At 42.9% G+C, this 14,165-nt stretch overlaps 1 protein-coding gene across 1 annotated transcript; it reads left to right on the forward strand.

Annotated features, from left to right (window-relative positions):
- The first annotated feature begins 1,775 nt into the window (after positions 1–1,775).
- Positions 1,776–6,761, forward strand: ATP4B (ATPase H+/K+ transporting subunit beta). Its single transcript, XM_062575380.1, has 7 exons — positions 1,776–1,887; positions 3,336–3,464; positions 3,577–3,690; positions 4,099–4,298; positions 5,722–5,778; positions 6,355–6,447; positions 6,600–6,761. Exons 1-7 carry the CDS (start codon positions 1,776–1,778, stop codon positions 6,759–6,761), a joined length of 867 nt encoding a protein of 288 aa, XP_062431364.1.
- Positions 6,762–14,165: the final 7,404 nt, after the last annotated feature.

Below are 14,165 nucleotides of genomic sequence, written 5' to 3' on the forward strand. Positions count from 1 at the left end.
AGAAAGTCAGCATTATTCAGCTGATAATGAAAATTGCCATATGTCTCCACTGATGAGACCACTTAAGGCCGTCTCAAAATCCAAATAATCAAAGGTCTGTTAGATAGTCGGTTCTTATGTTCTCATTTTAAAGTGTTTGCCCCCACAACATGTCCTGTGAAATGAGGACACGACGACATACCAAATCCAGAGGGATGAAATCCTGCCCTGCTGACTCCAAAGCAGCTCTGGATTTTGACATCCCTGGTGTCCAAAGAGAGAGTGTCACCATTACCCAACGAGAAGGAAGGGAAGGAAGAACACCGGCACTGACCAGAGGCACTTTCTAAAATAAAAACTGTCATCTGAGGCCTCCTTTTTTCTGCAGCCAGGCAAAGTTACCATGACCTGCCCTATCCCTGTGCATCCACCTTGTTGCAAAGCGCCGGTGCTGGGGGTGAAGCCCAGTTCCCCACCGGTGGGTGTCTCCTGGCTGATAGCAAATGCAGCTCCTGCAGCCCACTGTCTCTCCAGCGCCCTTTGCCTTTCCGCCAGCTGGGAGGTGCTGAGGGCACGTTCAAGTCCTGCTTCTCTGCACGGTCATCTCATGGCCTGGAAACGTGGAGGAGCTGAAGGGGTTGAGCTCTGCTCTGGCAGCTGGCCGCTTGCAGGGCCTGCCAGGGACAAGCACCACACACCCCCATTTCGGAGACAGGCCCATCTGAGCAGCTGGCAGTGCCTCAGCCCTTTCCCCCTTGGAACAGCATCAGCACAGGCACTGCCTTTGCCCCACGCTCACATATACACATGCATGCACACGCAGTGCAATTGCATGAGAAAAGACCAACCAAACCTGGGAATGAATGAAAGATCATGAAGGCTCTCACTGGTGCCACCTGGGACACGGCTGGTTTTGGATGAGCTGCTCACCAAGCGCAGGGTTAAGCACGTATCTCTGAATGTATCAGAGCCTTTGCCTGCAAAGCAAATGGGAATGGCAGATAAATTATACCCAGGTAATCGCAGCTCTGCCTCTTTATATATACCTGTGTGGCAAAACTATCCTTTACTATACAGTATTTTTAATTATTCCTTGTCTTTTTTTCTGGTTTTGTTGGTGGTATGCTGAGAAAGAGGCAGGGATATTCAAAAAAAGATATGGATATCCTCTGTATCTGAGTTAGCATTATCAGAGATCACATAAAAACATTCCCTGTAGAAAACAAGGAGAAAAATATTGGTCTTAAATTGCCCAGCTGTGAAACAAGGCAAACGCTACAGGTAACAGAGTCAATTCTACCACATACATTCCAGCTGCAATCCCATGTATCTGAACAGATGTATACAGGTTGTAATGGGAGAATCATACCCAGTATTTGCAAGTTAAATGAAGAAAAAAAAAACATAGAGAAACAAGTTCTCCTTTGCTTTATCTGCCTTGATAACAGCTATCACGCTGAATATATATCACAAGCATTAGAGGCACTCTACAAAACACACAACTCTGCAGACCTACCAAGGTACTCAAGAGAAAGTAGAAGGGCATTCGATAGGAACTAACTTTCTTTTGCCAATCTGAACCCTGAACACTATCAACACTGTTTATAAAGGTCAGTATCTGCTGCAGATTGGTAGTTGCAAGTAGGTGCTTTTGCAGGGGTAGGAAGCAATCTCCTTGACCTTCAGGAGAGAAGAAGGTATAAAAAACAAAGTATTTTTCTTGGACAACTGTTTGTGCAGCTGTTGAATTTCTTAGGGGCTGAGGAAGACACCTTTCAGGGAAATTTTGTGAGAAAATGGCAACTTTAAGTGAAAAGAAGACCTGCAGTGAACGGATGGAAAATTTCCGACGTTTCGTCTGGAATCCAGAAACGAAGCAGTTTATGGGAAGGACCTTAATTAACTGGGGTATGTTTTCACCCACGAGAGTCTTCTCTTCATTCTGGTGTCCTCAAAAGTCTTGAGGAGGGTGGGACCTCCTTCAGAGCGGGATAGGATGCGGTGATAGCTTTCTCATAATTATTGAAAGTATCAGTTTTCCCACATGTTTCTGAATCACCTCTGGAGCCGATGAGATGTGTTGTTAAAGCAGAAGTCTGTTTGCTACACTGCTGTTGGGGTGAAATTACAGAATAGGACTTTGTATTTCAAAACTGTTTCAGAAATAAACAGGTTTTAGAGACTGGTTTAGGGGTCCTCTGTAATCTAGACAACAGGACAAGAAGAAGACAAGAAATTAATTTGAATTAAATTGAATAAATTAGATCAAAACATTGAGCTGGGTGGTTCCTAAAAGTATATTTTAAAACAAATATTGGCCCAAATATTACATAAGGACAAAATCTAACAAACTAGCACATTAGTTAATTTATTAATAGCCATGGATTTTGTTTATAATATGTTTCTAGCATTGTTGATTATAGTTCTGGTGTACGGGTAATTTTACTTAGTTTACTTGGAGGGTTTACATTACTCCGGCCTGCAGAAATCAGGTCTCACTGTATTTATGCAAAGGCAGCAGCATGATCTGTGCTTTTCCTCTGTAGACCTAGCTGGGAAAGCGTGAGAAAATAATTTTTGTGCAATTCTCTGAAAACACATTTCGCCTTTCCAAGGTTCCTTCTCTAAATTGTTGCCTGTTTAATAGATCTTCTCTTTTACCGTAGCACGCTCATGCGTATTCCAGCTGAACCGCGCTGTCCGCAGCCAGGCTGGTGTCTACACCGACAGTACGGTTTAGGGTCTATATTCCGGACAGCGCTGCTCTACGTGTTTTAAAGAAGGTCCCCGTTCTTCCCGCAGATCGTAACGGTAGCTGTGGGTTTCTAGAAGAAATATCCCTCACGTGAAATCTGCTGGCAGAGTTTACCGGCCACTCTGAGAACTCAGATTTTACCGAAAACCAAACTGAAACGTGACCCTCTCCGGCTCGGAGAGGAGGAGGTCCGAAGAGGTGCCGAGGACCGCGGGAAGGGCAACGCGCTGCCCACCCGAAGCGCTCCCCGGGCTCCGGTAGCGCGGTGCACGAGACACGCTGCGCACGGGTATAAGGAAACGCAGCGTCGCTCTGAATCTCGTGCCGGGGCAGTAAAGCACCAAGAGGTTGCATTTTGCTGAAGGTGGTTTCAGATGTGAAAGGCAATGAAGGGATACCGGTCTAAAACCGACTGCGCTTGAAATAACCCCGAAATCTGTGACCTAAATGATAATTTTGGCAGCGTGTTTTGGTCAGTGAAATACGCTGGCTGTTTTGCTCGAGGCGTGCAGCGAGCAGACAGGTGGTCTCAGCGCGTGAAGCTGCGCGGCCTCCGAAACGTCAGACCACTCGAGCGTGTTAACCGGCGTTTCTTCCGCAGTGTGGATCAGCCTGTACTACCTCGCTTTCTACGTGGTGATGACGGGGCTCTTCTCGCTCTCCCTGTACTCCTTGATGCGGACGCTGAACCCGTACGAGCCGGACTACCAGGACCAGCTGAAGTCCCCAGGTAAGCTCGGCGGCCGCTCGGGTTCTCCGTCGGGCCGCGTGGGGCTGAGGCGGGACTGGCAGCAGCGCGTCCGCTGGAAGGTCCCCGCTCCCCTCTGCCTTCCCTCGCCCAGGGGTGACCATGCGGCCGGACGTCTACGGGGAGAGAGGACTGCAAATCCGCTACAACGTGTCCGACAACGCAACCTGGGAGGGATTCGTGAGCACTCTTCAGACCTTCCTCGCAGGTACCCCCACCGAGTCCGGCACTGCCTGGGACCGCGGGCGTCCCGCGCGCTGCCGACGACGCTCGCCTCGCCTGCCCCCTGCCCCAAGCCCTCCGCACCTCTCGCGAGGCTCGATTTCGTACCGCTGCGCTGCCAGTGCTCGCACTGAGAACGGTTATGCCAGAAGTGAGCTTCGTACGGAGCTGGCAGCGCAAATCGCCAGCCTTAACTCGATTCGAGCTTTATATTTTTGGGGGCCTCAGTATTCCAGAATAATTAAATTTTCCTCATGCCATCTAACCTCATTTTCTCTTGAAGTAAACTCCCCCCCCCCCCCCATGATATACCCTCCAACATGATTTTGGGATGTCTAACTGACACATGGAAAACTTCAGAGCGGAATTTTTCTTTCTTCCTTCGCCCATCCAGCGTACACGCCAGCTGCTCAGCACCTGAACATCAACTGCACGAGTGACACATACTTCATCCAGGACACCTTTGATGGCCCAAATAAAACAAAACTATCCTGCAAATTTACATCGGATATGCTTCAAAACTGCTCTGGCCTCACTGATCCTACTTTTGGATTTCCAGAAGGAAAACCCTGTTTAATTATAAAAATGAACAGGGTAAGTATGATCTCAAATGCTGCACAGGAGAGGATTCATCAGATATTGGGGACTTGCTATATAATCTGTTGCCACCAACATTAAACTCTGCTTTGTGCTGACAAGGCAAACTAATATCATGCTTTTTCTAAGAGACCTGCCAGGTTACTAGAAAAATAGTGAGATTTTTTTTCATTGCGTCTAGGAAAGTAATAGAGGGCAAAGTGGTTTCCAAACAGAGTCTTTGAAGCTTTGGGTTTTGTTTAGATTTGTCAGCATCTCCACAGTGCTACCGTCTGACAAGCTAGCAGATAACACAGGTTATCTGCTGCAATTGCAGCACCCTGCGCCTGCAGCTGAAGTGTCAGGATGTGGCTGTAAACGGAGGGATTTCAGAGGTGCAGTTCTTGCACATCTTTCTTCTCTGTGCTGCAAAATGTATCATTAGCTGAATCTATAAAAGTAAAATTCAAGACTAGTAGGTGTTTCCTCAGTAAAAACCAACAACACATTATTTGAAGAGGGAAAAGGAAGTCTTCCGAGCTTCCTTTAAATTTGTGAGGACATAGAAAAAGGGACGACTATTTTGGTTTTGTGTTCAGGTAAGAGCCTGGGGCTTCCGATTCAGTTTCAGTACATCAGTGAAAAGTATTCATACTCATTACCAGTCACTGACCGACAAAATTACTTGTTTGCTTCGGCTTGCACTGTAGTCGCTGGTGATGTGCATTTTCAGGAGTCTGCAAGATCCAGCTCCAAGGGGAGAGATGTGCACCCAATTTTTGCAGGTGAAATGCACGCAGTTTTTGCAGATGAAATGCAGGCTCTCCCACCCAAAAGGCCTTTTCTTTCTTCATCAAGGCTGCATGCCAGCCCTGGAAGGAGAAAAGCATGTTTGTATTGCCTTGCGGGTGCTCCCTTCTTTTGTCTTCGCTGCTACAGAACGTGGTCCTGATATTTTCATAGGATAAAATGGGCCCAGGAGTTTTCGCCAGTGCCACGGTTTTCTGATAACCACGTGTAATGGAAAGCACAGGCGATACAGCTTTTTCTTTCTTTTTTTTTTTTTTTTTTTTTTTTTTTTTTTTTTAAAACATGCAACTAGCTGCTTGAACAGACCTCCGCTGCCTGGGCACCGGGAAGAGCAGCCGTCGCATGCAGGCGAGTCCGTGGGATTTGGCAGTAGGCGCCGCGCTGTGTGCCGGGGACGGAAGCGAGCCCCGGCGTTTCCCATCGCGGGCAGCGCACCCAGGGCTGCTCAGGAGATGTCCCGCTGCATGACGCGGGGTTTTTTTTTTTCCTCACAGCTACATACGGTGAAGTGATCTGCTGGACGGTGCCTTACCGAGCAGCACATCAAGCAGCATCTGACCCTGTGTTAATCCTTTGCTCATTTTATCTCACAACAATCTCCAAGATGAGTAACGTGTGTTTTCTGCTTCAGATTATCAAATTTTACCCTGGCAACGGCACTGCACCGAGAGTGGACTGCACCTACATGGTGAGTATGTGGGGTCCAGGCTTCAAAGATTTCAAGCACGGCAGCGGCGGCAGCAAGCAAAGTGCAGCTGTGACCGGAGGGATCAGGGAGATGATTCACGGAAATCAGATCGTTCTGGCAAAATGCAGTAGGATTCCTCTTAACTCTGTGCACCCTTTGGCACTGCTAAGCAACCTAAGAACCAGAACTGTGCTTTGTTTTAAATCACTTGAAAAAAAATGCTTTTCTGTGCTGCAGAAATTATAACAGTGAAATATATTTGCTTTAATAAGACATTTGCTTGTTGTTTTCTGTTCCTGATAGGGAAGTTCATAAATCCAGAGCAACTCCTTCAGGCTTTCTGCAAATTTCAGCCGATTCTAATTCATTGAATTCATTGCTGCCGTATGAACACTTGGCTGTTTTTCTTGGCAGCAGTAGAGGGAGATTTCCATTTTTATTTGAAAAATATACCCAAGACTGGCACTGAATAGGCTGCTGAGTTTCAATACATTTTATATGGTTTTGCCAGCAATAAAGCATTTGTACAGGGCTGGCTTACAGTTTTATAGATGTGCCTTCTTTCTTTACAAACAGGGTGACGATTCTCGCCCCCTTGAAGTAGACTACTACCCCACGAATGGCACCTTTAACCTGCACTACTTCCCTTATTACGGAAAAAAGGCCCAGGTGGGTGCCCGGGTACTTGCTTTTCTTGTAAGATGACATCTCTGGAGCATTTCTGTCATCTTACGTGAACTGGACAGAAGTTTAATTTTAGTGCTGTGTATCTAAATTGATAGTGTAGAATTAAAGCACCTCACGGCTTTTCTTTCTCCTAGCCCACCTACAGCAATCCTCTGGTAGCTGTGAAACTTCTCAACATTACAAGGAATGAAGAATTTAAAATAGTGTGCAGAGTGGTTGGAACCGGAATTATCTCTGATAATGTTCATGATCCATACGAAGGAAAAGTGGAATTTACGCTGAAAATAGACGACTAAGCAGCAATATTAACAGAGACATTGCTGGAAAACTTGTGCAATGTGAGGAGTGACTTGCCTATTATCACTGTTGTTCATATTTATTTTCTCGCTATGATTTCCATATAAATTTACTCAAATTGCAGCAAAAGAAGACATTTTCTACTGAAAGATCATCCATATAGCTAAAAATCAAGATACCACTTCATGTGTGTGAAGGAGACAGCAATTAACTTGGTGGACATCGCTTACCATTTCATGGCTACCGTATGCTGATGCCTTCATGCAAATACCTGCACATAACAAGTCTCCTCTCAGCTCAGCAGCTATGACTTCAAAGGAAACAAGTATAACATCAAAACTTTATTTTCAGTAACATTTCAAACCATAATAAATAGTTGATGTATAATGCTAAATATTGGATATTGTAGAAATAATTAGATAGCTAGAAGAAGAAATCAATAGTTTGAAATACTAGCAGGCAATAGAATTTCATTTTGCATTAGAGTTCAGTGTCTCACATATAACATTTAAATTATAAAAATATATTCAAATTATCTATATTCCAATGCCTTATTTTTTTTACTATTCAGCCAAGTCAGATTTTTTTTTAGCATGACAAATCAATTGAGTGCAAAAGAACTGACTTGAAATCTGGCCCCTAGCTTACACCTTTTATTATGTTGCTTACAATTTCTGCACGCATACAATTTAATAAAAAATGATCAGTAAGAATGTAATATCTCGTTATATCCAAAAGAATTGTGTTAATTTAACTATTAGAATATTTGCTTTGAGTAAGAATAGTCTTGAATTGCAATTATGAGTTTTGCTTACCTGAAAATATCTGGAGAATGAAGATGTAGAAGTTACAGTAAGTTGTTAAGTGCACCTAAAATTTGAGAAGTCTAACCCTACCACAGATGATACCAGGACTGCTGCAGCAGCACTGTGCAGCAGTTCATTTTAGATGGTGGCCAGGATGCTTCTGCCAGGTTACACAGAAAAATGAATTCAGGACAAGAAATCATTTTAAATCTTCCTCAACTTGACATTATAGAAAGTGGGCAGATGGAAGATGTAAACCTTGGTCACTACAGTAATATTTACAGAAAGAATCCAGCTGGCGGGGAATATTTCCCTGCTTCAAAGCCACAAAAAATATTTGAGCCTTTTGCAGAACATCTGAGCATTTTACTCTTCAGAAACAGTAAGAAATCGTCTCCTCATTTATATTTTCCGCTGTCCAGCCTCTAATGTTTCAATTTTTACAATAGGATTTTGCCTCTCTTAGAAGAGACTAAATGAATATCAACCTTATATCCTTGCTGGAGCATAAATCTTGCGCACTCACAGGGCTTCAGCTGCAGCATTAGAGATACTTGTTTAGTTCAACCATTACAAATGGGGAAAAGCTGTCAGGCTCTACAAGTTTTTCTTCGATTATGAAAAGAAAGCAGCGTATTTTGGAGCTAGATGCATGTCAAGAACAGATTCCTGAGTTTAGCTAGGTGTCGATCAGCGAGGACGTCTGCCAGAAAAGGCAGTTAGTTATTTCCTGTCTGGAGCACAGAAGGAGGCAGGTGGGCATCATCAGACTGGGTCATTACCAAGGAGAGGACAGATGATAAACTATACAGCCACCCAACAGAGATGAGCTGAGTGAGAAGGCATAGGGAAGACTGTAACGTGCCATGAAACCAGTATCAACTCCATGATTTTTCTTATCCAATAAATTTTCCTTTCTAGACTTGTCTCTCATAGGTGTTACATAGATCTCTCTTGAAGATCAGTGCAGCGAGAACAGAAACGCAGCAGTTGTTCTGAGAGATACATTTTCTATTGACACTTGTATCTGTCCTTATGAATATCCATGCAGCCAGCAAATCCAATAATTTAAATGTACAGTCATAATGTCTATTAGTTTTCCTTTATCATTTTTAATAGTAAAGTGCCAAAAAATATTGATTATAACTTCTCTGATGCTCAAAGGAGTTTTTCTTATGCTTATGTGACCACAGCAAATTCAAAATGGCATCAATTTAGAAAGGTAGAGGCCAGAATACTATGTACAAAGTACTAATAATTAAGACTTTCCTTAACAGCCACACATGATGAACATGGTATCATTGTAATTGCACTTGAGAATTTCTTCTCTATCCTATCATTTGATATAACCAGTTTAAAATCTTTTATCTGTAAGAAAAATGAGGGAGAGATTGATTCAGCAGCAAATAAAGCTGTTTGACCATGTGCTACTTTCAATAATTGGATGGAACGACAACTGTATCTTGTGGGCTTGCAGAAGGAATACTTTATGCTTTGCATATATACCCACTGCACAAGCTTCATTTCTTTCAGATATAAAAGTTGGATCTCAAACAAGAAAATCTTGTTTAATACAAAAACATGTATGAAAAGAGGTGTCTTCCCCCGTTTACTTTGGAAAGTTCTCCTTCACTGGGAACAAAAACTGTGTTCACCTTTCCCCTCCTGATTTTCAATTTCCTTTTATTGATACCAGAGTGATAACAACAGATGCATTTCTTGGACTTGTGTTTTTGCTGATGAAGGCACAAGGGCTTCCAAAGCAGGCACTTCTCATTATGTTAAAAGTATAAGTAGGGCTCAGAATTCCCTTTTTAAGCTCCCATTTCATCTCTCTCACTTGCTCTAAAATGAGAAAGAATTGGATTCTGGAGAGATACTTGGGGTAATGTGCTTCAGCATTCATTCCTGTATATGGGTAGTCTTGTCACCATTGTGAGGAGTCTATCATTTCAATTTAAAATGTTCCAGTGGTTTATTGTTATCAACTAAACACCTAATTTTGTCTGTCTTCGGATTCCAATCCTTACTTCTTCTGTCACCTTTCTCATTTCTTTGACGTAACCATAGAATCACAGAGTTGTTGAGGTTGGAAGGGACCTTCAGAGATCATCTAGTCCAACACCTCTGATCAAACAAGGTCACATAAAGCATGCTGTCCAGGAAGCCCTCTATACAGCTTTTAGTATCTCTGAGAACAGCAACTTCACAACCTCCATGGGAAACCCAAGCCAGTGTTCTGTCATCCTCCCAGTAAAGATTTTCCTTATGTTCTTGTATTTGTTTGTGCCTGTTACCTCTCATCCTGTTTCTGGGTACCACTGAGAAGTGTCTAGCCCTGTCCTCGACACTCTCTCTCCCACATTGAACAGGCCCAGCTCTCTAAGCCTCTCCTCTAAGCCTCTAAGACACTCCAGTCCCTTAATCATCTTAGTGGACCTTTGCTAGACTTGCTCCAGAAGCTCAGTATCTCTTGTACTGGGCAGCTCAGAACTGGACAGAGTACTCCAGGTGTGGCCTCACCAAGGCTGAGCAGATGGGGGGCATCACCTCCTTTGACCTGCTGGCAATGTTCCTTGTAATGCACCCCAGGACACCATTGGCCTTCTTGGCCACAGGGGCACACTTCTGGCTCATGGTCAGCTTGTTGTTCACCAGGTCTCCCAGGTCTCTCTTTGTAGAGCTGCTTTCCAGCAGGTCAGCCCCCAGTCCGTACTGGTTCATGTGGTTATTCCTCCCCTCCCCAGGTGCAGGTCCCTGCACTTCCCTTTCTTGAACTCCATGAGGTTCCCCTCTGCCCACCCCTACAACCTGTCCCTCTGAATGGCAGCACACTGCTGCCACTCCTCCCAGTTTTGTACCATCAGCAGACTTGCTGAGGAGACACTCTGTCCCTTCATCCAGGTCATTGATGAATAAGTTGAATAGGATTGGACTGAGTATTTACCCTTAGGGGATACTACTAGCTACAGGCCTCCAACAGGCCTCTGTGCCACTGATCACAACCCTCTGAGCTCTTCCTTTCTGCCAGTTCTCTGTCTGCTCAACCAGCCCATACTTCATCAGGTTGCCTATGAGGATGTTACGGGAGACGGTGTCAAAAGCCTTACTGAAGTCAAGGTAGGTATCAGCTAAAGCTGATAGCTAAGCATTACCTTTGTGAATCCATGTTGACTACTCCTGATCACCTTATCCTTTGTATGCTCGGAAGTGGTGTCCAGGATGAGCTGCTCCATCACCTTTCCAGGGATGGAGACGAGGCTGACTGATTGCTGGGTCCTCCTTCTTGCCCTTTCTGAAGATTGGAGTGACATTTGCTTTCTTCCAGTCCTCAGGCACCTCTCCTGATCGCTATGACCTTAATGACTAAAACAATTTCTCCTATGTCTTTCTCAAAAACCAAGACAAAGCTCCTTAATTCTCTTACCAAAAGATCTTCACCTTAGATACTAAGTAACTAGAGGAAGAGCTTTTTTCTGACTCTTTTTCAATTCTTCCACATCGTTTTAAATAGTGATGCTAAGAAGTGCATAGCTGCCCGCTTTTGGTCTCGCTGTATGTATTCAGACATAAAATCACTTTCCATTTTACTAATCTTTCATATGTATACAAAAATCAGATTAGCTAGCGTCTTAAAAAACTTCACAGAAGACTTGTAAGCAGTTCTTTTCCACCATGATACTCAGATAATTTTCAGAATCCCACTTTTTCAGCATACAATTTTATTTCTTATAGGTATAGCTTGAATCCTGTGTTCAAGAGATGTGTAGTTTAACCATAACAACATATATTTTCTGGAAGTCCTGCTTGCTCAGCAATCCACATTGATCCATCTTTCTCATTGTTTTTTCTTTCATAAACTGTATCATTTTTTTAAAAAAAATTAGGTTATTGAATAAAAAGTTAAACAGAAGTAAGATTTTACTTGATGCAACTGTTCAGTGATAACTCCACAAAAATACTTCTGCATCAGCAGTAAACAGTTCTTATCCCTTTATTGTATGTGTTGATATTGTAAAATATTTTTAAAATCAGAATAGAATATAACAAAAAAGGCTTAAAGATGCTATAGTATATCCAGAATTGCCTTTATCAGCTAAGAAGTAATCTCCTAACACATTCCTTTAATGAGACCTATTTTGTACTTTGATGTTAATTTTATAACTATCTTCCAGGCTTTCGATCTTAACTGACTCCTTTAGCATGTCTTCAAATATTATGTTCAGGGCTGATCTCAGGCTGTCTAGACTGTAGGTAGACAGGACTTCCTCACATCACTTTGGAAATTGGAACTCTAGCATTACTTCAGTCTTCAAGAAATTACTCACTGTTTCACAATTTGTTAAAAATCAGTGCCAGCAATGTACAGATCCACTCCATCCACTATAAATTACATGCGTTGCCTGTTTCAGAAGTGGTAAGCTTTAAGGACATGCTTAATAACCTTTTTTTTTTTAAGGAATTCTCTCAAGCTCACATGATAAAAGAATGTGAACCTTCCCCCAAAGTCTCCAACCTTGCTGGTTTTTAACATCCTGTAATGAAAAACATTCCATTCTTGATAACATTCTAACCTACTCAAGGGACAGGATAGGGCTGGTGTCATTGCAATACTTACCGTTACACCAAGAGGTGTTAAATCTTTGAGCCTAGGTTTGAATTTCAACCTGTTCAATACACCAAAAATGTCAAAAAGCAAACAATGCGTTAGTAGAATACAGAAAAGCAGTTATAAAGCAATTAACAACAGTTTCTCTTCCTTACTGTCTTCTGCATCAGGATGTTTCTGCCTTTATCATAGCAAAGATGTGAACCAGTAACAATGAGATGATTTTCTCTGGTTAAGGTTTTACTTGCTGGTGTAGGAGTACTATGAATGCTTCCCTTTCTTGCGTGGACAGCAATTCCTCAATCTCCAGTTCTCAGTGGAAGGACAGGCATGGCTAGGCATGTTCCATCATAATACAGACAATAATCACCAACATAAACAAATGCTGAATGTAGGGAACAACTGCGCATGTCTAATTACTGTCCTTCAGTCTTCTCTCAGCATCAGGTCTATTTGCTTCCCCTCATCCTGGAAACCTACCTAAAAGATGAGTCTTCACTTCTACCTACTCAGCTAGCTACCATTTTTGTCACGGGAGTTTGGTAGCTTATGACAGCTTCTGAAGATAAACTGAACTTCTGTTTAATCCACTGTATTCTGTTTCTGCTGAGTCTTGGGTACACAGGCAGACCAGATGACCCATTTGTTAGACCGTTCGAGATGCTGATGCTCAATCCTTTCTAACATTTTTTCTTCTCCTCTGCCTCACAGGATGATAAAATAATTCAGGTTAGGAGGCACCTCAGGAGGTCTCTAGTCCAGCCTCCTGCTCAAAGCAGAGTCAGCTGTGAGGTCAGACCAGGTTGCTCAGAGCTTCATCCAGTCTGACCTTTCACATCTGATAGAGACAGCACAAGCTGTATGCGTAACCTGTTCCACAGCTTGACCTTCCTCATGATGAGAAAGCTTCTCCTTATATCTAGCCAAAACTGCTTACTTCAACCTGTTCTTGCTGTCTCTCATCTTCCGGCCATGCCCCACTACAGATGTGCCTGACTCTGAAAACCTTCTCGCAGGTACCAGGAAACTATTATATCCCCCAAAGCCCTGTTCCCTCAGCCCCTCCTCACAACACGCACTCCAGCCTGCCATCCCAGTCCAGAATCTTGGCAGCCCTCCATAACCCACAGAAGCTTAAGGAGAAAATTCAGGAGACAAAAAAGAACAATCTTGGAAAAATCTGAAGTACTGAAAATAATGACATTAAAAGTTGCTACACCTATCTTATCAACTTGCCTTCTTAAAATAAATGAATGCCAATTAAGGTAATGCAAGGTTTTAAGAAACGCATATGATAATAGTATCTTTCTGGAAGCAGACAGATCTGGGAAAGGCTCAGAGTTGTTAACTCTATGCAGTAGCCAAAATATATAGTTTATTACTCTTCTCATAAGCACAGAAGAGACATGAAATCCCTCCAGAAAACAGTGGACCATCTGGGAAAAAAAAAGAAGTGTCTCTCTCCTTTCTTACACTACTGATCATTCCAGTATGAATTCATCAGTGCTTCCCGCTCAGCCCCTCATTTTTTCCATTTTTATCTTAAAGTAGCATCCAATTTTCAGGCTTCCTATTAAGGCGAAGATTTTGCAACTCATATATTCACCTATAAGGAAATGAAGAGATTTATCTTGTGATGATTATCGGCTTCCTTGAACAGTTTACTAAATGGTCATCTCAGTGGGCTGGTAACTAAGAAAGGCATGACTTTGTCTTGTTCCTAATTGCTGCCTTTTGTTCCAAACTTTCTCTTTCCATTTCAGAGATTCATAAACAATCAAAAATAATGCAAGTAACATCTTCTGAAATGTGAATTTTGCCATGTTTTCACTCCCACTTTGACTTTGCCCCATCTGAGGTCTTTTTTACTGACAAGAAGAAAAGGAAACTGTGACAGGCACACTCAGCCCTCCTTTTCCCCCAGCATCTCTCTACTGTCATCCCTCAGTCTTCTCAAGTCAATCTTAAATCATACACTGGCAACTTAG

The sequence above is a fragment of the Rhea pennata genome, chromosome 1 (genome assembly GCF_028389875.1).
Source record: "Rhea pennata isolate bPtePen1 chromosome 1, bPtePen1.pri, whole genome shotgun sequence".
Lineage (NCBI taxonomy): Eukaryota > Metazoa > Chordata > Aves > Rheiformes > Rheidae > Rhea > Rhea pennata.

Bases quoted from the DNA above. Each gene is read 5' to 3' on its own strand.
- ATP4B (XM_062575380.1), top strand. From the start codon at position 1,776: ATGGCAACTTTAAGTGAAAAGAAGACCTGCAGTGAACGGATGGAAAAT. The intron at 3,691-4,098 runs GTACCCCCACCG...TCGCCCATCCAG, and splicing joins TCTTCAGACCTTCCTCGCAG to CGTACACGCCAGCTGCTCAG. The intron at 6,448-6,599 runs GTGGGTGCCCGG...TCTTTCTCCTAG, and splicing joins ATTACGGAAAAAAGGCCCAG to CCCACCTACAGCAATCCTCT.